We start from the raw sequence: 24,529 nt of genomic DNA on the forward strand, positions 1-24,529 counted from the left end.
GATAAGGTCTTCACCTAGAAGCCTCTGTGTTGATGGATATACAAAGAAAGCTTTATGGTGAAACAGTGACGTTGCCTTTTTCTTTTTAGGTCGTGAAAATATAACACAGGCCATCACTCGAACACGGATGGAGTGAGAGACAAGAAAACTATTGGATCACAAGGGCAGTTGCTTTGCACCTCTACATGAGAAGAGAAATCATTGCGATATAATGAAACCCAATTTAGAGTTTTTGATGATGCCATGTGGGGCTCATTGTTTCAGACGTGTTCTAGTCCGTGAAGTGAAAAAGCAAGAGAGATCCCAACAAAAACAAAACCCACCGTCATTATTATCCATCATGTGGGGTGGGAGTTCAGTGCCATTGTCTACATCCCATAAGCTCATAATATTTTACTTGTCTGATTAAAAGCCATGGTTGACGCATTCAAAAACGGTAATGATTTCCACAAATTGTTCGTTTTCTGATAAATCCTTGGAGATGGACTTATGCTTGATCACAAAGTCAATAGTTTTCAACTTAAAATGCATATTCAATCATAAGGGGTTTGTAGCTCAAGTGATTAAGAACATTTATTCTTATATCATACGTCTTATGTTTGGTCTTCCCTTCTCTAATATTGCTTTATATCAACAGAAAAGGGGAAAAAAAGGCATATTCAACCCAATAGTACAAGTTGAAGTTGAAGTATATTTTTGCAACTGAATTTGTGCGTCCAACAGTATAGGCAAGGTGAGCCTACTTTTAGACCTTTTCCGTTTTCTGACCACCGTCCAATTTAATCGTAATAGTTTAACCATTCAAATTTCTGCATGAGTCACAGACTCACTGACAGAGATATTATCACATGTTATTTTGGACTATTATCTGATTTGATCTTGAGGAAAAACTACACTTTATTTTTTATGCGGATGAAAAACTACCTTGTAGGCCATTAAAATGAGTTTATAAATTATTGTTACATGTTGAAGCCTAAACATGCGTGTGCAGATTGGCTGTCGGCTTGTTTAGATGCATATTTTCTAAAAAGTGTGCATCATCACAAACACACTATCATCATAATCATCATCACCATTGTCACTGTCAAAATTCGTCATGGGATTGCACCGCACAGCCCAAACACAACACAACCACCATAGTCCACAGAGTTTGATAGGTAGGGAACCCACGAGCCATAATCTGCTCCAGCTTTGGACAAAGTGAACCACCACCACCATCAGGGTGGGCTCCATTCGTAGCAACGTGTTTAGTATGTGGCTCATTTTCTTTTTCTAATTTCATCACCAGAATTAAAATTATTATAAACGTAAGTTATTCTAGTTGGGTATGGCATTGAGTCTTTCTCCGTGCACCTAAGTTCGATTTTAATTTAAAGTAGTTTAAGTTACTTTTTGTAAACAAAGAGTCAGCCATTTAAGAAGAGACATAATGTTAGAATCATCATCTTCCTCTGAAGTCTACAAGGTAGTTTGGGGGGTCTGCATTAAGAGTGTGGACCCCATAAATGGACACTCATCTCAACCCTTTTGAGAGGGAAGAGATGGCTTCTCATTCATAATTGCAGCATATGTCAGGAGTGGATTGGCCAATTGTTGTAAGATATAAAATTCAGCAGGAAAAGAAAAAGTGGTTTCTTTCTTTGAGTTTTTCATTTTCAAAGTCTGAAATCTAAAATTGCTAAAAGATTGTATTATGGGTCCAAAGTCTTGGATAATATGCAACTAACAAAACTGCTTGGCCATCTTTGTTTCCTTTTACTTTCTAGCCCACCCAAAGAAAAAGATGAAGAAGAAAGGCTTCTACTTCAATCCATCAAATTTCTCAACCAAAAAGAAAATTACTTTCTATCTTATGCGGATGCTGATTGCCAAACCATACAGTAGTAGAATATAATACAAGAGTATTTAATATATAAAGCTTGTATTAAAAAAAGGTTGAATTATCCAGTTCATGGAGGGAGGGTGATGTGTCAAACCCTGATTTTGACACACCACATCCAAAAGGCTTAATCTTTACAAGAACAAATGCTAACCAAGAAGAAAATGAGAGTCAAGTAAAAACCATTAAAAACAAAAACTCAAGAATTTCAACCCCAAATGAAAATTTTGTACTTTGGTTCGTTCCCCATTAAACATAAATTTGGCCTTCCTACTATTATTAAATATTAGCCAAGAATCTCTGCCAGCCTCTCTCTCCCTCTCTCTACCCCACTCAAGTACATCTTTCTTCTTACAAAGTTTGTTACTTTAGCACTGTAAGTTTGTTGGGTGTATATTAAAATAAAAATTTGTTTTTCTGGTTCACTTCTTAATTTCCGGTTGTGTTTTGTTACTCATGTCTGCTGGAAAGGTTCTGTCTTTCATGGACACCCCAAAGCTCTGCAAATTTCAGAGCTTTAGTTCCCAGAAAGCTAGAGGATTAGTTCCCTTGGCTATTTTCACCAAACCCAATTCTGGGTCTTTCCATAAGCTGCCTTCTCATTGCTTTGCTCTCACTACTTGTGAGACTTTTTTAATTTAATCTCCCTTTACATCTTGCTTCAAGTTACAACTCATAGTATAGAGATTAATTTATTCATTTTATTATTATTTTATTGGTCTCTAATCTCTTCTTCATCGTTGAGGAGGCTGGGGTAGAGAGTAAAATTATTAGAACTGTTTATGGGATGGGGGTGGTGATGCAAGCCATTTTCCAGCTGGTTAATCTCTGTGTCATTGGCTTTGCTTTAGCTCTTCAAGGATCTGCAGGTAAATTTTAACCTTTACAAATCTTAGTCATATAAACATTATTAGAACTGTTGGATTAAGTTGTTAACTTTCATATGGATTTTGAAGCTTTTGTGCTTTAGCAGCATTGTTATTGATCTGGGTTTCTGAATTTTCATGTCGCTATTGTTGTTTATAAGCCCAATAATGTGGTGCACACGAGTGTGATCAAATGCTGTATTCACATATATGTTCTGTTCTGATAGATATATGAAGTATATTAGAAAAGTGATCAAATGATTCGAACTTCGGCGTCTTCTTCGATCTGAATATGTTCTCATCTTATTGAATTGTTTTCAAATTCTGCCTGAGTATAATTTTAGACCAGAGCTCACAGCTAGTGGGCCATCTAGTGCATACTGATGGCCTGGAATTGTAATATTCTGTTTTCCAAAATAACAATGTCCCAAGAAGCACGGTCATTTAGCAACTTCTATTTTAGTTCAGGTTTCATCTTGATCTGGGAAATACCTTACCATCGACATTTCATCTGATGAAATGCCTCGTAACTTTAAAGTATATATTGTTCCATAACAAGAATGGTAGTATAAAAGGGATTTAAGATATCACATTTTCATAGCTTGCTTTAGTTTTCTTCTTATAAGCACCGGCCTTCACCTTCTCTCAGGGTTAAATCTATCACCATCGCCAGAACCTCTCTCTGTGAATCCTCCTATTGAAACAGCACCTGCTCCTCTCTCTCACAGAAAGTCATTCACAAGCAATGTACCAATCCCCGCATTACAGCCAAATGGTAAGTCCCATAACTCTGCTGTTGTAGATGATTTAGAAGTTTAGACATCTGCTTAAGCTCCTAATTTGACAATCTAGGGTCAGATTTGCACCTTCCGCCTGCGATGCCACCTCTTATGTCTGCCCCAGTGCCCCAAAAGATCAAGGGACAAGTACCATCCTTGTCACCAAGTATACCCGAAGTGCTGCCACCAGATGATGCAGTTCGTACACCACTAAGTGTTGAAGGTCATGTACCGTCTGTGCCACCAAATAATGCTCCTCCACCACCAAGTGTTGAGGGTCATATACCGCCTGTGCCACCAAATAATGCTCCTCCACCACGAAGTGTTGAAGGTCATGTCCCGTCTGTGCCACCAAATAATGCTCCTCCACCACCAAGTGTTGAAGGTCATATGCCGCCTGTGCCACCAAATAATGCTCCTCCACCACCAAGTGTTGAAGGTCATATACCGCCTGTGCCACCAAATAATGCTCCTCCATCACCGAGTGTTGAAGGTCATGTCCCGTCTGTGCCACCAAATAATGCTCCTCCACCACCGAGTGTTGAAGGTCATGTACCGCCTGTGCCACCAAATAATGCTCCTCCATCACCAAGTGTTGAAGGTCATATACCGCCTGTGCCACCAAATAATGCTCCTCCATCACCGAGTGTTGAAGGTCGTGTCCCGTCTGTGCCATCAAATAATGCTCCTCCACCACTAAGTGTTGAAGGTCATGTCCCGTCTGTGCCACCAAATAATGCTCATCCTCCGCGAAGTGTTGAACGTCATGTACCGCCTATGCCACCAAATAATGCTCCTCCATCACCAAGTGTTGAAGGTCATGTCCCGCCTGTGCCACCAAATAATGCTCCTCCACCACCAAGTGTTGAAGGTCATGTACCGCCTGTGCCACCAAATAATGCTCCTCCACCACAAAGTGTTGAAGGTCATGTACTGTCTGCGCCACCAAATAATGCTCCACCACCACTAAGTGTTGAAGGTCATGTCCCGCCTGTGCCACCAAATAATGCTCCTCCACCACTAAGTGTTGAAGGTCATGTACCGTCTGTGCCACCAAATAATGCTTCTCCACCCCTGAGTGTCCAAGGTCATGTACCATCTGTGCCACCTACTCCTCAAACAAAGGCACCAGTCAATAAGAGTCCAATCTCAGTGCCAGTTGCTCCAGGTAGATAAACCACCAGGGCTATTTCTATGATGAATTTCTGTTGAATAGGTTCCAACCAAATATTTGTTGTATCGTATTATACAGTACCCATTGCAACACCTTCGAGGACATTGCCACAAATTTCACCAGCCATCCATTCAAGTACACCAGACACATCACCATTAAGTGCTCATCAAAGACATGCGCCAGAAAATAAGGTTCCCATACCAGAGCCACTTGCTCCAGGTAGATGTAGTATTTTGTTATGACATTACTAGATCTCAGATACTGGTTATAAGCAGTATTTTACATTTTTTTTGTTGCAAAAATACAGCACCTGTTTCGTCATTGCCGAGGACATTGGGACCAAATCCACCTGTGATGCATCCGAGCACACCGAATATAGCACCACCTTTATTACCTGGTGCGCCTTGTTCCTTTTTTTCTTTTTTTTGAAAAAAATGTCACATATAATCTTTATATTATAGAAACTAGTTAAATTGATCCATTTGTTCTTTTCTCTGAAAATGCAGTACCAGTTGCTTCACCAACAAGCAAATCACCACAAAACTCGCCGTCCATTCACCCAGTTACACCTGGAGAATCTCCATCCACATTTCCTGGTACTACTTCAGAAAGAGCATAGTAGAAAACTACAGTTTTAATGTTCGCATTGTGATACCCAGTTGAATCAGTTTAATACCTTCATTGAATTGTTGTCCTTTTAGCAGTTAACCTTGAACCTTTAGACTTCTTATCCAAATTTAATTTCAATAGCATTATTCGTGATTTGGCTGTTTGTGAAAACGTGCCACTGAGTGTGTTTGATCTTTCCTGTCATTTGAATAACTAACAATTTGTATATTCACTGGCCCCAATATGAGATTACAGAAAATCAGTGTTCTATTTGGTCTTAAATTAGGATACCGCTGAAGTTTTCAACAATTATATTCTAACTGTTGTAATAATTGACCGGCCCTAATATGAGGTTGCAGATCCTGATGTCTCTCCTGCATCATCTACTCCCCCCAGCATCAACTGGAAAAGGAATCCAGCTGTTGCACCACCATATGAAGCTCCCAAGCCTTCACCACCCATGGACCATACCCCAGCTAAGGGTATAGAAAAATGTTGCATATTTCCTATTGGTTTCTATATGGGAGTTTGTGCTGTCAACCTTCTAATTCTAGGTTGTGTTTTCTGCTGTAGCTCCTTCCGTTCACAAACCTGTGGTATCATCTCCTCCCTTCAGCACCAACTGGAAAAGGGGTCGAATACCAGTTGTTGCACCATCATATGAAGCTCCCAAGCCAGCAATACCCATGGGCCATACCCCATCTAAAGGTATTAAAAAACTATAAGTTTCATATTAGTTGCTACTTGAAAGTTTGTGTTGTCAAGTTTATAACTCTAGGTTCTGTTTCTGCTGTAGCTCCTGCTGTCCACAAACCCGTGAGACATTATAAGCTTGCTCCTGCACCGTCTGATTCATCCCCTGAACCTCCTTTTGATAAGGGGCATAGTTCTCCTGCATCTTCACCTTCAACGTATAAGAATCATCATGCGAGGAACAAAGTCACCAGTCCTGCTCTTACACCATCGTATCTGGTTTCTCCTTCCACTTCAAAACAGCCAGGTTTAATGTTTCACCTGAACTACATGCGCCTGAATCACATAGATAAAAATACTATTCTGTGGCTTGTCATGTTCTTTTTCATTATTAAATTATCATTTCAATACTTTATACAGGTCCAGTGAACCCACCAGCATCGTTTCAAACAGGCAGGCAAAGACACTATGGTTCTCCACCCCTAAATCCAGGTACCAAAGCATTGAATTTTTGTTTTGTTTGGTCCCAACACTAAACCTGACTTTTCAATGCTGACACAGTTTCTACATGTCAGGGTCTTCAGTTCCTCCATCTCATTTACCTGTCACTCCGTCATTAAGCCATGTTTCCCCTGCTCCTTCTCCGTCTTTAAATGATGCACCTCACTATACCAAAAGTAAGAAATGCTCTTGCCTCTGGTTCTCTGTTTTATTGCTGAACTTACTCATTTATCTTATTGTCTACTAAATAGCTTACCTGATAGTTATATGTTTACAATCTTAAGTGCCCCCTAAGCTTTCTCCATCAGGGTCTTCGGCAAAAATCCCAAAAATGCCACCCCTACCACTTGTTCGAGCATTCCCACCACCACCTCCCAATGAAGGTATTTAAGCTAAAATATTTATTTACCGGTTTACTGGTGTCTCTCCTCTCTTTGTTGGTCCTACGATATTCTTCTTGAAAGTTCAAACTAAAATGTAATGCAGAGTTTCTTCCTTTTTGTAGATTGTTCATCAACTATTTGCACAGATCCCTATACAAATACCCCTCCTGGGTCACCTTGTGGCTGTGTCTTGCCTTTGCAAGTTGGACTGCGACTTAGTGTTGCTCTGTATACCTTCTTCCCCCTGGTTTCAGAGCTAGCCCAGGAAATTGCTGTTGGGGTTTTTATGCAGCAAAGTCAGGTTCGCATTATTGGAGCCAATGCAGCTACCCAGCAACCAGAGAAGACAGTAGCCCTCATTGACTTGGTTCCCCTGGGAGAAAAGTTTGACAACACCACAGCATTTTTGACTTCCCAGAGATTTTGGCATAAACAAGTTGCTATAAAAGCATCCTACTTTGGTGACTATGATGTACTATATGTGCGCTATCCAGGTACAGTATACAATACGTATGCATATACATACTGTAGGCATTTGTATCAATAACATTTATCTTTAAATGAAACTATACATGTATAGGTTTACCCCCATCTCCACCGTCTTCGGATGTTGATGTAATATATGAGGGACCATATCCTGTTAACAACAATAATGGAAGGACGGTAAAGCCCCTCGGGGTTGATGTGCACAAGAGGAGGAATAAAAATGGGCTTAGTGGTGGGATAATTGCTATTATTGCTTTGTCTACCTTTGCAGCAGTTGCTTTATGCTCTGCTGCTGCTTGGGTTTTTCTGTTCAAACATGGAGACCGTGCTTCTGAACCAACAGCAACTCCACAGGCTTTGCTACCTTCTGTTGGCAAACCATCAGGTAATATGAATCCCGCAAATTTAATCAAATTAGGTCAGGTGCACAGGTCAGTCTGTATGGCCTTCCAGGTTCCTTAAGTAGACTCTAATCTTTAAGATGGGCCAGTGGTTAGATTACATTATCATTTCTAATATAGAAAATAATGTATATATTTTGCAGGTACTGCTGGGTCTATGATGGAAAGTAGGCACAGTTCCGTGTCATTATCATTTGGATCTAGCATTGCAACATATACAGGATCTGCTAATACTTTTAGTGCAAGTGACATTGAGAGAGCCACTGACAATTTTGACCCTTCAAGAATACTTGGGGAAGGTGGCTTTGGGCGTGTTTATAGTGGTGTTCTTGAAGATGAGACCAAGATTGCTGTCAAAGTTCTAAAAAGAGATGATCAGCAGGGTGGTCGGGAGTTTTTGGCTGAAGTTGAGATGCTTAGTCGCCTTCATCATCGAAATTTGGTCAAGTTGATTGGCATATGCACAGAAGAGCATAGCCGTTCCTTGGTTTATGAGCTCATTCCTAATGGCAGTGTGGAATCTCATTTGCATGGTAGCTTATTTGTCTGTTTGTTTAGGCTTAGTTCTGAGTTTATTGATTGCTGTTCATAATTGTTCCATTCTTAATGAACTTTTTTAATGTTGGAAGGATTCTTTTTGACATAGCTATGCTTCTGTCAATTTTGCTTGATCTTAGGAATTGACAAGGACACTGCTCCACTTAATTGGGCGCACCGCATGAAGATAGCACTTGGTGCTGCTCGGGGTCTGGCATATCTACATGAGGATTCCAGCCCCCGTGTCATACACAGGGATTTCAAAGCCAGCAATATTTTGTTGGAAGATGATTTTACTCCAAAAGTGTCCGACTTTGGTTTGGCACGGACTGCCATGGATGAGGAAAATAGACACATATCAACCAGGGTCATGGGAACTTTTGGGTATGAAATTTTTTCTTGCCTCTATTAAGTATTCCAGTTCCTCTAGATCATCCTTTGTTGACTAACCACCACTGCATGTTACATCCTGTGACCTAGGGGAGACTTTTTTAACATCTCTATTATGTCGCAGTGGTGCCTTTAGCAGTTTCTGACATCTTTAAATTCCTAATGATAATATTCAGGTATGTGGCTCCAGAATATGCAATGACTGGGCATCTTCTTGTCAAGAGTGATGTATACAGCTACGGTGTTGTCCTTCTTGAACTCTTAACTGGAAGAAAACCAGTGGACATGTCACAGCCACCTGGTGAAGAAAACCTAGTTGCATGGGCCCGGCCACTCCTCACAAGTAAAGAAGGGTTGGAAGCAATGATAGATCCAAATCTAGGAGATGTCCCATTTGACAGTATTGCTAAAGTGGCAGCTATTGCTTCAATGTGCGTACAACCGGAGGTATCACATCGTCCTTTCATGGGTGAAGTTGTTCAGGCCTTAAAACTGGTGTGCAATGAGTTTGATGAGGCAAAAGAAATAGGTTCAAGGTGTTCTAGCCGAGAGGATTTGTCCATCGATGTGGCTGCTGAAGCAAGCACTGCCTCAGGACAGTTGCCAGATACTTTCCAAAGCCAATACTCCATACTTACCTATGATTCCGAGCTTGAGACAGAGAGGGAAGGATCGCTGTTGAAGCTGTTCAGTACGTCAATGAGCATGGGGAGGCAAGATTCTGAATCCTTTAGGAGGCACTCCAGTTCAGGTCCTCTGGGAACAGGAAGGAGTAGGCAGTTCTGGGAGAGACTGAGGAGATCATCCGGGGGCAGCGTGAGTGAGCACGGGTTTATGTTGAAGTTATGGCAAGGATCCCATTGAATGCTTGCAAAGTTACACGTTTTATGATGATGGGTTACTTGTTTGATCCAATCTCAGATTTCCCATGTAAAAAAGCAGGCATTCACTTCATGTACTGCTGCAGGCAAGAATTCAAGAATGGCCTGCAGTATGGGAACTTTGATATAAAGCAAGTTGTGCACTGTGCTGAATGGAAATGCAATTTGGATCAACCTCAATAAACACATCAGAATGGTAACAGGAGCTACTGAATTGTCAGAGTTGAAGATCAAAATTTTTGGACAGAGGCTACTAGAAATCTTTTCTTTTTTTTGTAAATTCAGTGATAAATTGTGTGTTCAGATCGAGGATGCTCGTTACCAAAATGTACAGAACAATTTGTGCCATAAAATGAATCTATAATATGCATCTCTTCCCTTTTTTGTATATATATATCACATTGGTTGATGAAATGATAAAAAACATTGACCAAAATTTATTTAAATTAGTTGATGAAAAAATTCATATAAATTTGGAACAAATTAAAAAAGTTGGAAAATGGTGATGATATATTTGCTGAAACCAAGACCACTAAACGACATGTCGTTTTTTACAGATCAACGGTCCTGATTGCGCCAAACCCCGCCAAAGCCACAGGATTGGTACCGAAGACCCAGCAGATTCTAGTCTCCTGGGTCAAATAGACTGAGAGAGAAGGCCCTCTCTCTTTCTCGCCTAACTCTGCTCTCTGCTTCGATCTGAACAGATCAAAGCCCAAGCTTTCAACAGCAGCTTCCAATTCTCTCTCTACTTCACCTCCAACTGCCATGGTAAGTCAAACGCTCGAAAAGCACTTCTCTTTCATTTCTCTGTTTCACTGATTTTGCTTTTGATGTTTTCAATTTTTATTTTTTATTTTTTGGTTCACAAGGCTCCGAAGCCAATTGCCAGTCCCGTGGCGGTCACGTGGTATCCGACCCTCGCCGTCGTGATGCTTGCCATCGGCCTCATCTTCACCGCTTCCTTCTTCATGTGAGTCCGATCCCCCATAGCTAGATCCTTTTCCAATTTTCTCTGATTTTCTGTATAGATCTTGTTTTCATATTAGAACATTCGAGCCTGCAATTTGTGTTTTTCTCTGCACAATTAATGATCTGGTAATGTTTTCAATGCAAAAGAATGCGAATTTCATTTCTGGTTGTAGTTTATATCCTTTGTTTGTGCTTTTCTCAGCAGCCAAACGTAAAAATTGTGTATTTTTTTGAGCCTATTGAGAGTGCATTTGTTACAATTCATATTTACTATGTAGAATTGGAACCAGGGTTTGCAGAAATCTCACAAACATAAATAACAAACTGATTTAGCCTTCAACTCAGAGTCTAAAACATGAACTGGAGAAAATTGAAAGAACGAAAGGAATAAAGTTTACTGCTTTATATCCCAATAAATGAAATGCAAATTGAAATTTTAGTCGTTATAATGAAAAGATAGTCTGATTAAAAGCCAGGATAGGAATCTGAAGGACTGAAACATTGGTTAATAACCAATTGAAGATTAAAGAAGGGTATATTATTATATATTTAGTTTAAAAATTTTGGATTTGTGAAGGAACAATGCAGGCAGGGTACTAGCTTTAGGTTGTAAATTGTAATAGTTTGCGATAGTTCGGAAACTTTTTTCTCATATTATTCTTGGATGAGTCAGCAGCCTGGAAAGACTCTGGGCACTGTTAAACCCTCATGTTTCATCTTGACTAATTGAAGTGAGCAAATGTTTAGCACGATTGATTATTGTTACAAGCCATTGGCCTAGCGTCATCTTTTGTTCTGAATATAGTAGTTGTTAATGGTGGTGTGAATATCTTTTGTAGCTATGAAGCGACCATATCTAGGAAAAGCCGCAGTCTTGCTAAGGAGCTTATAACAGGAACAGTGGCCTCTGTCTTCTTGGTGCGTTTGTAGTCAGAATCCTCTATTATCTACTGATACAATATTAGATTGCTCAATTTTTTTCTGTTGCTAAGAGTCTAATTGTTCTATTTGGTGTGCAGGGTTTCGGATCCTTGTTCTTACTGCTCGCATCGGGTGTTTATGTCTAAGGCTATAAAGTTTTGAAATTTTGTTAACAAAAAAAATCAGAGATCTACATGAAGGATATGATATTGTTGACATTGTTAGTTTAAGGTACTCTTACTTGTGTTATTCTTAAATGAGACAAGTTTGATTAAATTATTTTATGGCATAATGTCTCGAAACGAAGATGTTGAATTGCAATGGTGCTTTAGATTTTTCGTTTTTTCCTTCTTGCATGAGATATAGAGTTCAGTACAAATGCAGTCGGTATTCTTAACCTGCACTGAGGTGGGCAACCCCAAACCCCAAACCCAAAATTCAAAATTTGATTTTGGATTTCCACATTAACTTTTAGTCTTTTACCTTTGTATCATTACAATCTAATAGATTGTTTTGGAGCCTCAATCCAACAACAATCGGGTTGTATTTAGGTCCATTTTCTGATTGCTCCAGCTATAACTCAAATAGCTTATACAAAATTATCAAAATTTGTCTAATAAGGCCACCAATGACAAGTTTTAAGTCACCTTTAATCAAAGATTTTGAAAAAAGGTTCTTATACATTTAGTAAATGTTTTCGCAAATAGACAAGGAGTGGAGTGGTTCCACTTCCACACACGTTGGGTGACAACAAAATAAAGAAAACAACTCGGAACCCATTTACAGAGTCCTCTAGGTTTCCAATTCAGTCTGCACAGTGGTGGCAATGTTGAATCCAGTATTTGCATTTGCTCTTCTCTTCATCTTCTTCACAGTCTTGCTCATCAAGTGGATTTATAGTACAACAAGAACACCCCACAAAAACCTGCCTCCTCCCCCAAGGCTCCCCATACTAGGCAACCTCCACCAATTGGACATGCACCTCGCCGATCCCTGCAACAGCTAGCTAAGCGCCATGGTGAGCTCATGCTGCTTCATCTTGGCATCAGACCAGTGCTCATGGTTTCGTCTGCGGATGCATCTTGAGAGACCATGAAAACAAATGATACAATTTTCTCCAACACACCCAAGTTGGCAATTTCTGATAGGCTTCTCTATGAAGGGAAAGATGTGTCTACAGCTCCTTATGGTGAGCATTGGAGAAGAATGAGAAGCATCTGTGTGCTTCAGCTTTTAAGTAACAAGAGGGTTCAGTCTTTTAGGGGTGTTAGAGAAGAAGAGCTGGGCTTGCTGGTTGATAATGTGAAGCAGTCTTGTTTGTTGTCATTGCCTGTGAATTTGATTGAGTTGTTTGCTTCACTTACTACTGATGTGATTTGTGATATGATATTAGTGATTTATGAAAATTTATCATTGCCCTGACAAATCCCAAGTCATTGTATTCTGAGCCTTGCATTTCAAATTCATTGCAAAACCATTAAATCATTCTAGGTTTGATGCTTTGCAATATCAGAGTGGATAATTCATTCAAATGTTAAGTCCAGATTAATTTTTTTATTAAAGGAAGAATCCTGCACAATTGAATGAAGATTGTCTTTCCTGCTTTCTTTTCTTGCAGGATATGTTTGCTGGTGGAACTGATACAACTTTACACAGTTCTAGAGTGGGTAATGACCCGACCCTTAAGGCATCCCAGAGTGTTGAAAAAAGTTCAAAATGAGATTATGGGAATTGCCAATAGCAAACCAGACATAGCAGAAATTGACTTAGATCAAATGCACTACTTAAAAGCAGTGATCGAGGCGCTTCGGCTATATCCTCCAATACCTTTACTGGCTCCCCGAGAATCAACCAAAGATGTGAAGATAAAGGGCTGTGACATAGCAGCAAGAACCATGGTCCTTGTCAATGCCTGGACAATTGGAAGAGATCCCTCACTGTGGGATGAACCGGAAAGGGTCTTGAACTCTGCTGTGGATTTCAAAGGACGTGACTTCCAGTTAATCCCATTTGTGCACAAGTTTGACTGGGCATTGCCTTGTGGAGCAAGAGCTGAGGACATGAACATGACAGAATGGACAGGTCTTGTCATCCACAGACAAGTTCCTCCTCTTGCTGTGCCAAAGCTTAGGCCTTTTTAGAATTTCTTTGTTTCCCTTTTCTTTTTATCCTTTGGCTTGGCTTGTGAACATGTCTATGTGATTATATGTCATTTTTATTGGGAACAAGTACTGCTTAATGAGGGTACCTAAAATAATCCTTGCATATAAAGATGAGCGACATAAACTAGGGTATAGTTGAGTTTGGTTTGGTTCGGTTTGAAATGTTTTGATACTGTGGGAATGATTGATGAAAAATAAAACCACCCAACCCTAAACTAGTAAGAATGGATTCAAATTTTTGGGTGTCAAGACAAAATTTCTCATTATTTATTCGCATATTTTTTTTTCTTCTGAATAATGTGTATGTAACACAATTACAAAGTTCCTATAGACACACGTGTGACTATCAATTAGCATTATTTTTACCACAAATTCTAATTAATCTTTTACAGAAAAATGGTTCACCACCGTTGTCAATTTTCGTTGTTTTTCAGAACATCCAAGATTTTCTTCGACAACTTCAAATTTTTAATATTTCAGTGCATGTTTCGTAAAGCAAATATGGTTGTTGATGTTTTGTTAAGAGTGTTGCTAAACGAACCCTAAAATTAATTGAGTACACCCTATGATTTAAGTACATCCTAATATTTAAATCAAAATGTAAAATTAACTAAGTTTACCCTATTTAACTACCAAAAACACCCCAATTACATCCAAATACACCATTATAAAAACCTAAAACAGTTTTGTTTGTGTATATATACACACTCAAATATGCTTTTTGTATGCATTGGTGCAGAATGATGGAGTCCTAAAGATGAGGAAACTGGAAAAAACTTGTTCTGAAGGCTGTTGAAGAATCGAACATAACAGATGATGAAGCCAAACTCAATTCAAGCTCCAGATTTAAAGTTGAGAACAAGCATAAGCATGTTCATTTGGTGGCCAAGGATTGAAATACAGTGTGAAGTGGAGTAACTGGGAATCACACTGTAGTGTCGCCTTTAAATTTGCAGCGTTGTTGGCCTTGGTTGGCTGGAACCTCATTCAAATTTAGAATCAAATGCAAATGGTTGGCTAGAACCTTTTTTTGTATGCGGAGTAACAAGTATAGGACTCATATTTTTTCTTCTGTTTGAAAAGTTTTCAAAAGAAATATCATTATTGTTATTAATTCTACAATTCTATATGAATCAGACGGACATTGGGATGGTTGTCTCATAGTACAAGGTTCATTCTTAACTTACCCATCTCTGGACACATTTGTCAATCCAGCTTGGCTTTATGGTTGGTCCCTCCCTAATCATTCATCTTTTTTATTATTATTATTGAGGTTAACAAACAAACTCAAAAAAAAAAAAAAGTTCAATTTGGTTGAATATGATGAGTAGGGTGTACTTTTTATTTTTTTAGAATAGGGTGTACTTATTAAAATTACATTTGTTTCACAATTTAATATATCCTTTTTGATCATTTTATATTAGAGTAAATTAATAATTCAATAAATAGTTTTGTACTAAGGTGTACTCAGTTAATTATAGGGTTCGTTTAGCAGTACTCTTTTGCTAATATGGGTCTTCATAAATAGAATTTTTGCATTTCAATTTATAGTTTCCCAATTATTCTTTGATCATAGAAATATTGGAATCCCTCGCAATTCTCCTTGTAAATTTTCTTTTGTACTTCAAAAAAAATAAATTTATACCTACAAACAATCCTTCATATTATTCAGTGCCATATAAATTTATGTACATTTCCCCACTCTCCTAAAAAAAGAAATTTCCATGGCGCGTGTGTATCGTCCACTTTAAAAGTGCGTGGGGTGGACCACCGGAGTCGCATCCCAATTTGAAACAGAGCCAGAGAGAGACACACGGAGAAAGTGAGAGGGGAGAGAGAGAAAGTGGGAAGCAAAATCAAGGGTTTTTAGTCGAAGTCGTAGCCAAACTCAGAGAAGCAGAGCAAATCAGAGTAGCCATGGACGCTCAGTCGCAGCAGCCACAAGTCGGAGTTGTGAAGAAGAAGGAGACTCGGGGCCGAAAGCCCAAGCCCAAGGAAGAAAAGAAGGACGACCAGCAACAGCAGGCCAAGATGAAGAAGGCCCACCAACAAGCCACCGTCGACGACAAGTACACTCAGTGGAAGTCACTCGTCCCTGTCCTCTACGACTGGCTCGCTAACCACAACCTCGTCTGGCCCTCCCTCTCTTGCCGGTACTCTCTCTCTCTCTCTAACTTCTTCTATCCCTATATTTGGGGTTTTAGGGTTTCGATGAGACCTCATTGTCAGTTGTGCAGTTCGTTTTTGCTCTAAATTTAGGTTTTTTGTTTCTGTGTATCAGATTTTTCTGGTTTTTAGGGTTTGTGAGGCAAATGGATAGTGAAAATTCTGCATCTTTTTTTCAATAAGCATTGTATATCTGCTCCTGTTTTGGCCAGGTGGGGTCCTCAGCTCGAGCAAGCTACTTACAAGAATCGACAACGTCTCTACCTTTCTGAGCAGGTAAACTTGCTCATCTCAATTTTGATTACCCACAGTTAATTTTGAATATCCTCCTGTGGAAGTGTTGCAACACATGAACTTCACTTGAATTTTGTATAATTGAAAATACAAATCTGTGTTTGAATTTGAAACTCATAAATCATACTTGAAATGGTTAAAGTTACTATATTGTGCTAAAGCACAAATTTTTTGTGATGTTGATCCTGGAGATATATACCAAATTTTACTAAGGTTATGTGCTCTTTAAAAGAATATCTTTTTTTCTGATTCGTTGTCAGACTGATGGAAGTGTTCCAAATACGCTGGTTATTGCTAACTGCGAGGTTGTCAAACCTAGAGTTGCCGCTGCAGAGCATATATCTCAGGTATTTGTGATTGGTTTGATTTTTTGCATGCAGCTTAACTCTTCTGTGAATATCATTATTAATTACTTCATTTTTCAGTTCAATGAAGAAGCCCGCTCACCATTTGTTAAGAAGTACAAGACCATCATACATCCGGGAGAGGTATGAATGATGCACTTGTTAAGTCGTTGATTCTTTCTTCTCTCATTTTGGGTATAAGTTGTTGATCTTGGAAGCTTGCAATTACTTCTTCTTTAGTAATCTTTTCATATATTTTGACAGATAAACAGAATCAGAGAACTTCCACAGAACACTAAGATAGTGGCCACACATACAGACAGCCCTGATGTAAGTGTTTTTTATGTATTAATTTTGATGATAGTGTTATGTTCTTTGTTTTATATGTTTTGGTTCATTTTTGAAGTTATAATCACTTTGAAATTTTGCCAAAATTTAGGTTCTAATTTGGGATGTGGAAGCTCAACCTAACCGTCATGCTGTCCTTGGAGCCACAAGCTCACGCCCGGATTTGGTAAGCTTTTTTGGCTACGTATCTCTTTTCTAAATTTTTCATTTTTCCTTGAGAGCCACAATTTTTAAATGTTGGACCCTTTCAAGACTTGTGTGATTTACTGCTAACTTTGTTTGTTCAATTGAAAGATATAGAACCTGTTTGACTATTTTCTCCTTTCAGATTTTGACTGGACATCAAGATAATGCAGAATTTGCTCTTGCAATGTGTCCAACTGAACCATATGTGCTGTCTGGAGGTGGGGAATTTTTTTTATTTTGTTTTTTGAATCCTAATGATGCTGTTAAATTATTTAAGGATGCCTAATGCATGTAGGTTCTTGTTTATATAATTTGCTCTTTTTACTGTGAAATTTGATGACTGGATTCTGTATGTTTTAGTTTGTGATTGATTTCAAGAACTCATCTCACTATCGTTATTCTTATTGTTATTGGGCTTATGAGAAATTAGATTATGTATTCTATGAAGGCTCTTTCTTTTTCACTGGAAAAAATATTTTATTGCAGGGAAGGACAAAACAGTGGTTTTGTGGAGTATTCAGGACCATATATCAGCGGCTACCACAGATCCAGCAGCAACCAAGTCTCAAGGATCTGGTGGGTCAATTATTAAACAAAACTCAAAGCCTGGGGATGGTAATGATAAAGCTGCTGATGGCCCTTCTGTTGCACCACGAGGAATCTACTATGGGCATGAGGATACAGTTGAAGATGTGGCATTTTGCCCATCTAGGTAACTTACATCTTCTCATTTACCAAGCCTTTATAAATTCTTTTATGCTGACCAAGATTCAATCAAACTAATAAAGACATGGAACCTCTATTCAATTTAAACCTTAGTAGTTGCAATTTATCTTCTAAGGACGTGGCCTTTTATTTCTTATGATTTTACATCTCTACTGAAGTTCACAGGAGTTCTGTAGTGTTGGTGACGATTCCTGCCTCATATTATGGGATGCACGCGTGGGCTCTAGCCCTGCCATAAAGGTTATGCATCTCATCCTTTTTTTAGGCTCTCCTTTAATTTTTCATATGCCTTTGGAATGGATTTTCAGTTCCTCTGCACATGCTAAAAGGCTTCATACTTCGGAGTTGGGTGAATAAACTGGTATACATGTAGAATTTGGCTGAGTAGTGTCAGTTTGCAGCATATATCTTTGATGTAACTATTTTTCTGTTTGAAGATTATGGCTTAATCATCAATAGTAACATGCCTATAGGAATATTTTTTTGGGTGTTAGATCTTCCTAAATATCTCTGATCATTAATCTTGGCAGATGTCTTTTTCTTTAAGTGTAATTTTGCCTTCTACTTATTGTACATTTTGGCTGTTCTTGTTTCTGATTATCAGGTTGAAAAAGCACATAATGCAGATCTTCACTGTGTTGATTGGAATCCCCATGATGATAACCTTATTCTAACAGGGTACATGCTAATGGCATATTTCTCTCAGTTTTGCTGCTTTTCTAATCCTCTGTTTTTTTTTATTGTGCTTTAAGGCTTGAACTGTGAGAAGATATGACACTTGTTAATACGTCTATGCTGGTGTGATTTCTTTACAGGTCAGCAGATAATTCCGTTCGCTTGTTTGATCGCCGAAATCTCACTTCTGGCGGAGTTGGGGCACCTATTTATAAATTTGAGGGTCACAAAGCAGCTGTTCTTTGTGTCCAGGTAATAATTATACTGCATGTCTTGCTATTTTCTATTTCTGAAAAAATTCTACTCTATGGGAAGTACATCTTTTGTAAGAACTGCAGGTCTGTATCTGTTGTTTTTACCAAATTACATTTATATTTCAGTGGTGTCCAGACAAATCGTCTGTCTTTGGAAGCTCTGCAGAAGATGGTCTTTTAAACATTTGGGATTATGAGAAGGTATGGTGGGCGTCAGAATGTACAGTGGTTTGATTTATATGTTAATCTTGTAAGTTTAAATTCAATCAGCTTTTTGACATGATGAAAAAAAAAAGTTTTTCTAAATAACTTTTTTGTTGTGTTCTTATAAGAGTGGATTGCCGCTTCTTTTGAGTTTCACCTTCTCTATTTCTCTGCCTATTACTTCAATTAGTCAGAAGTTTGTGATAACTTTTTGCAAACACAATAACTTGCAGGTAAGTAAGGAGCGAACTACCAAAGGCCCAAGTTCTCCACCTGGTCTGTTTTTCCAGCATGCTGGGCACAGGTTCGAGTCTCTCATTTATTTAGCTTTTGATGTGTCTGGTACAGGATTCTTTCTTTTGCATCTCACTTGACTTTCTATCTTTCTCGGTTTCTGTTAAATGGGAATCATACCAGAGTTTATATTGTTTCCATGCCACCTATATATCTGTAGGTTCATATGGTCTAGTATGTGATGAAAACATGATCTTGTAATGATCTCATGTTCTCTGAAATTTTAAGTTTGACCTTTTCATCAAATGTTTGTTGGAAATTTTACTCTCCTAACATCATTTGCCAAACTGGGGAAATGTTCTGTTTGTCTTCATTGGCTTTTTCTCGAGAGAGGTGGACATGATAGTGGTCTAAAACCTTTTATCAATCTCGTACCTTATTGCTTAGTCTTCTAGGTTTGTTAAAATTCTTTGGCGCTGAATGATTTTTTAATGGTTATATCTAGAACATGTTTGGTATTGCCTGGTAAATAGTACTGAAGTTTTCTCAAGTGAAATTTGATCCTGGACTGTATAATTTGAATAGTCTAGCGTTCTTTTTTCCTTTTTGTTTCTCATAGTTCTCTCTCGTGGTTTTCTTTACTTCATCAGGGACAAAGTTGTTGATTTCCATTGGAATGCATCCGATCCATGGACCATCGTTAGTGTGTCTGATGACTGTGATACTACTGGTGGAGGGGGGACATTGCAGGTATCAGGATGTTGTTCTTTAACTCATTGGAAGGGTTTCACTTTACCCGTGATAAATTATTTCTTATAAAACAAATTTAAAGAAGTATATTTTGAAAGCTGAGGGAGCAATAATGAGAAACCATATGAGATGAATATGAAGTGTTAAACATGATAAGAAAAAGAATGTTGCTTGAACCAAGTTTTTCTGGTGTACACATGATGTGTTTTACCCTTATGTCCTCCCTCCTTCCTCCCATATATTACCCTTTCCTTTGATTTGGCAATGGAAACTGATTTCTGAACCTGACAATTGATTTCAGATATGGCGAATGAGTGACCTGATCTACAGACCTGAAGAGGAGGTTCTAGCAGAGCTTGAGAAGTTCAAGTCCCATGTTGTTTCCTGTGCTTCAAAGCCTTGAGAGTTGAGTGTCAAGTGCACTTTTAGATTCGTGGGAAAAATTTCTGTAGCAAGCTTATTGAATGAATCTAAGCTCTTTTATGTTAGAGAGGTAGGATGGTTTTCTAGGTCTGCTGTGATTGTAATATTTGCTTATTGGATATGGGTGTTTATCATGAGAGTAGAAAATTCATGCTTAGACTGAGTTTATGTATGCGGCATCGTGTTTGACCCGTGCTTGGGATTAGGGATCTTTAACCTAGAAGCATGGCTCACTCTTTTCGGCCATGTTCATCAGAGATTTTAATTTTTATTGGATTTGACATGATTATTCAGAAGCCTTGAGAGGGGCAAATATCTCGTTGTGGTAGGTGTCTTTATTTATTTATTTTGATTAAGATCAATAAGGGAAATATCGGTTGGTGGATTTGCAGCAGATTTCGTATTGACAGTTCTGTTTGTGATTAAAAACTATTTCACACAAAAAGTGAGTCCATTTCTTTATCCATCAAGACAAGTGAAATGATGTGACAAGCAGTTAAAAGGGTACAATATTTTGTTAAGCCCAATTATCTTAGAATAATGATAATAATAATAATAATAATAATCGAGCTGGACCAAATTATCTCAACTAAATTATGAGTCTAGTAATCGCGATGGAAGAAACATCTAAGCTCATATGACATGTTTGGATCATTTTGTAAGAAATGGGATGTTCCAATTTCTTAGGCTAGAATTATGAGAATGCCAAATTGTCGACTATTGTCTGTGTATTGGTGAGAGAGATAAGCAAAGCATAATGGTTTTGTATGCCTAGTGACAAACATGAGCTACACTTCCAAATCCCTTTCCCAAACTTGAATCCTATTTTTCCTTTTTCTTATATAAAGAATTAACGAGATTATATATATTATACAAATGGTAGTTTAAACTATAAGGGAAATGAGAGTTTCTAATACATACTACCAAAAGGGCCATGAGATTTCACATTGAGACCAATGGTCTTACAAGTCATCACCCTTTTTCAGTGGGCTAGACCTCGTTGGCAACGAGATTATATATACCCATATTGAAGTAACAGTTTCATGTTTATTTAGCACATGATGTAACCTGATTGGTAATTAGGACCACATTTGGATAACATTGAACCTGGTGAATGATTTGACTTGTCCGTTTAACACTATGACATATCACAATTATCTGGTATGTTACATTGCACGGCTAGTTCTTACCAAATTTAACTAGGATTATTCCTTATTAGGGACTTTTTAAATGGAAAGTTTAACAGCATGAAAAACCACAATAATCTGGCATATTGCGTTGCCAGAAAAATTCATAAAATTTCTAAACAAGACTATACCGAAATGACTCAAATTCATAGTATAACAACTTAACTTTGGAATTACCTGGACAACTTCCTTATCTAAATGATTAGAGGACGAAAAACCATGATACTTAAATTTTTGTTTACAAACTTTCTTACTCAAATGTTCACATGACAAGCTTAAGCACCAATTGCTTAATCCATAAACTAAAACCCCTTTAGACTCGTGCTTATTACAACAAAAAATGTCCACCTTTTTTTTTTTTTTTTTTTTTTTCATAAGAGTAAAATGAATTCGATGTCCAAAAGAGCCATCTTTCCAAGACACGCTTTTTACACATCAAAACGGAGGGTACAAAAAATCTCTCTTTCTCGCGAAGGCTCCTACTAACACACACCGTTTCTAGTTAATTACTACACAACATTAAAAACGCGCTTTTTTCCTTTCCTTTCCATCCCTTCCCTCCACTGCACGCCACGTCACCAAGCCTCCCAACCCAGCACCAAATCTTTAACAGAAACCGCCCCGTCGGATTGTCCAGGTGCGTAAGCTTCAACGGTTTAGATTATCGCAAAGTCGTCGACAGCTGGACCCACCAAATATGGAGCCCACGATCCCTCCTTTTTGGTAATTCTTCACCATTTTCGACGTGGGGGGAACGAAATTGGGAATTTTGGCTGCACACCCTCACCAAACTGTACGTAAAACGTCAAGTCCCACTCAAATATATATACGACACACACCACACACTCCTCCACACTCTGCCTCTCTCCGTACACTCACACTCTCTCTCTACCTCTCTCTCTCTCTCTCATGGCGGACACAGACAGGGGAACGCTTAAGAGGCCTGGAGACGAAGCTTTGGAGGAGAAGGCGGTGAAGAGGCAGCGAGATCTGGAGGTGGAAGGAGATCAAAACGACGACATTTTGACTCTGCTGTTCAACGAACCCGACGAGACGCTCGACGAGGTGATGAAGCTTCTGGACGCGGCGGACAACGGTGCTAGTTGTACTACTGGCGCGAAGGTGAGGTTCGTCAACGACCCGTACTTGCCGTCATCGTATTTCACCGTCAACGGCAACGAGGAGAGCTGCGGGTCGTCGTTCTCGGAGCTGGAGTCGACGTGCATGGTGGGCGTCGACATATGCGGTGGCGGGCTAGGCATTGGAGCGGAGGTTATGGGTTTGGAGTTTGATATGTGGTTGATGGAGGAGGCTAAGGAGGAGAGCGGCGGCGCGTGTGGTGTAATCGAGGAGGGGGCGCGTGGTGGAAGGTGGGACATGGAGGCAGAGTGGGATGATGCTGCGCTGGCGAGGTTCATCGGGGAAGACCTATTTTGACCTCTCTCTCTCGCAGTCCCAGAGTCTCTGTGTGTTGTTTGTTGTCTGTCAACAACCTGGGGCTGGGGGGTATAGAAATGAATTTTGGTGGGTTTAGGAAGAAATGGGTGTTTTTATGAAAGGCGGCATGGGCAGTGGGGTAGGTGGGTTTTATTTTCTACAGAGAGTAGTCTTCTGCAGGAAGATAGCTACAGAGATGTGAATAGGATATTATTAGGATTGTCAATTAGCAATTTAGGGGGTACACAGAGAAAAAAGAAAAGAAAAGGTGAAATGTTCATTTTGGGTATTGCGTGTGCATGTGGCCGTCTGGTAGTACTAGTACGTACAGTACTGAGTCACTGACTGCAAAAAGAAAAATACAGAGTTTTATTGAAAAAATATTTGCCTTTAATTCTCTTTGCAATTATTTTATGATTTTATTGTTTTGGTTTTGGAGCATTATTATCTTATTTGATTTCCTTAACGAAGAAGAAAATGGATAAAATGGCTGAAATGGATATATAATGAGTCAGCTTCTGTGGGTCCCACTCTACTCTACTCTACTCTACTCTACTTTACTCCTAGAAAAGGGCCATATGTTTTAATTTAAGCATGCCTCTGCCTTGCCTCTGTTTTTTATTTTTATTTTTCTTTTCAAGATATGGATTTGGATGGATGGAAAGTGATTTCTTTGACCATTTTTTTCAAACTTTGACTAGGCTCATCACGAACCCTGCCAAACATGTCCCAAATACACCTTGTGTTGTGACAATAATTTAAATCAAAAGTTTATAATATTTGGCTCAGCCTTTTTCACCAAGAACTTGAGAAATTTTTTAATATTAATAATATTAAAAAGAAAAGTATTACCACGAATTTGTTGATCCGATTTGTACATTGACAATTGGACTTGTGGAATGGGCTCCGATCATATGGTAAGGTGCGTAGGTCCAAATGAGTTAATTCTTGGGCCGAAATGAACATCCGCCAGTGGCAATTTTGGAAACGGAATGGGTCTGCTTTGTTGCCCACACTGTCATTATCATTAGGATTTGGGACAAAACCCAGAACTCCAATCATCCTGGAAGCTAACAAATGTTAGCTAAATTTGGGTCCATTAGTTGGGCCTCATGTGGTCTCATTGGCCCATTAATTACCTTTAAGACTTGGTAGAAAATAGGATAATGGAGGATGCCATCATCACCACCACCGCCAAATATTATCATAAGAAAGGAATTATGTTGTCAGTGTGGTTGACCTCTTCTATCTTTACCCATGTTGATAGAGGTTCAAAATCGCTAAACATCCAATGAATATTTGTGTAAACTCCCCTTCCTTAATCGCTTGTACGCAAAAGAAATAACTCTATTCTATTCCATTCATTTTTAAAAAGCTTTGTTTGGACTCCTTTTCTTCTCTCCTCCGCATCATTTGATGACCGAATTATTCCCTAACCAACCATTGTCACTTTAACATCTTCGAAAGCTAAAGTTGATTAAGAGAGTGAATCTATTATCTATAAATATGAGTGGTTAGGTCTCTTAGTCTTTAGCTAGCTAGGCATCACTAGGAAGCTAGCCACTTCGAGCTCTATGAGCATCAAACAAACAAATTTCCCAATTATGATTTTTTTTTATTTAAACGTAGGTGGGTACCTACCAACTAAACAAGGGGACAATTTGCGG

The 24,529-nt window shown here is 38.8% G+C and overlaps 5 protein-coding genes across 6 annotated transcripts; all 5 read left to right on the forward strand.

The window, feature by feature from the left end:
• Positions 1 to 2,066: 2,066 nt before the first annotated feature.
• LOC117634148 lies at positions 2,067 to 9,969 on the forward strand. 2 transcript variants are annotated; one of them, XM_034368085.1, is made up of 17 exons: positions 2,067 to 2,748; positions 3,395 to 3,520; positions 3,598 to 4,692; positions 4,777 to 4,917; positions 5,006 to 5,095; positions 5,205 to 5,294; positions 5,667 to 5,789; positions 5,881 to 6,015; positions 6,104 to 6,307; positions 6,421 to 6,492; positions 6,576 to 6,677; positions 6,786 to 6,884; positions 7,007 to 7,378; positions 7,465 to 7,755; positions 7,915 to 8,304; positions 8,449 to 8,692; positions 8,875 to 9,969. In XM_034368085.1, the coding sequence occupies exons 1-17, from the start codon at positions 2,667 to 2,669 to the stop codon at positions 9,560 to 9,562; spliced, it is 4,344 nt and encodes a 1,447-aa protein (XP_034223976.1). In that variant the 5' UTR covers positions 2,067 to 2,666; the 3' UTR covers positions 9,563 to 9,969. The 2 variants fall into 2 exon arrangements, with proteins under 2 accessions (XP_034223976.1, XP_034223977.1); XM_034368086.1 differs by having other exon boundaries at positions 6,810 to 6,884.
• Positions 9,970 to 10,179: 210 nt separating this feature from the next.
• LOC117636084 (transmembrane protein 258) lies at positions 10,180 to 11,815 on the forward strand. The gene is made up of 4 exons (XM_034370534.1): positions 10,180 to 10,350; positions 10,452 to 10,552; positions 11,391 to 11,469; positions 11,571 to 11,815. The coding sequence occupies exons 1-4, from the start codon at positions 10,348 to 10,350 to the stop codon at positions 11,616 to 11,618; spliced, it is 231 nt and encodes a 76-aa protein (XP_034226425.1). The 5' UTR covers positions 10,180 to 10,347; the 3' UTR covers positions 11,619 to 11,815.
• Positions 11,816 to 12,648: 833 nt separating this feature from the next.
• Positions 12,649 to 13,829, forward strand: LOC117636083 (cytochrome P450 71A6-like). The gene is made up of 2 exons (XM_034370533.1): positions 12,649 to 12,814; positions 13,091 to 13,829. The coding sequence occupies exon 2, from the start codon at positions 13,143 to 13,145 to the stop codon at positions 13,611 to 13,613; it is 471 nt and encodes a 156-aa protein (XP_034226424.1). The 5' UTR covers positions 12,649 to 12,814; positions 13,091 to 13,142; the 3' UTR covers positions 13,614 to 13,829.
• Positions 13,830 to 15,406: 1,577 nt separating this feature from the next.
• On the forward strand, positions 15,407 to 20,576 carry LOC117634418 (WD-40 repeat-containing protein MSI4). The gene is made up of 15 exons (XM_034368523.1): positions 15,407 to 15,787; positions 16,013 to 16,076; positions 16,355 to 16,441; positions 16,520 to 16,582; positions 16,703 to 16,768; positions 16,878 to 16,952; positions 17,115 to 17,190; positions 17,459 to 17,684; positions 17,857 to 17,938; positions 18,303 to 18,376; positions 18,514 to 18,625; positions 18,754 to 18,828; positions 19,065 to 19,135; positions 19,716 to 19,815; positions 20,117 to 20,576. Exons 1-15 carry the CDS (start codon positions 15,552 to 15,554, stop codon positions 20,216 to 20,218), a joined length of 1,509 nt encoding a protein of 502 aa, XP_034224414.1. The 5' UTR covers positions 15,407 to 15,551; the 3' UTR covers positions 20,219 to 20,576.
• Positions 20,577 to 22,194: 1,618 nt separating this feature from the next.
• On the forward strand, positions 22,195 to 23,268 carry LOC117634190. The gene has a single exon (XM_034368155.1). The coding sequence runs from the start codon at positions 22,335 to 22,337 to the stop codon at positions 22,860 to 22,862; it is 528 nt and encodes a 175-aa protein (XP_034224046.1). The 5' UTR covers positions 22,195 to 22,334; the 3' UTR covers positions 22,863 to 23,268.
• The last annotated feature ends 1,261 nt before the right edge of the window (positions 23,269 to 24,529 follow it).

The sequence above is a fragment of the Prunus dulcis genome, chromosome 7 (assembly GCF_902201215.1).
Source record: "Prunus dulcis chromosome 7, ALMONDv2, whole genome shotgun sequence".
NCBI lineage: Eukaryota > Viridiplantae > Streptophyta > Magnoliopsida > Rosales > Rosaceae > Prunus > Prunus dulcis.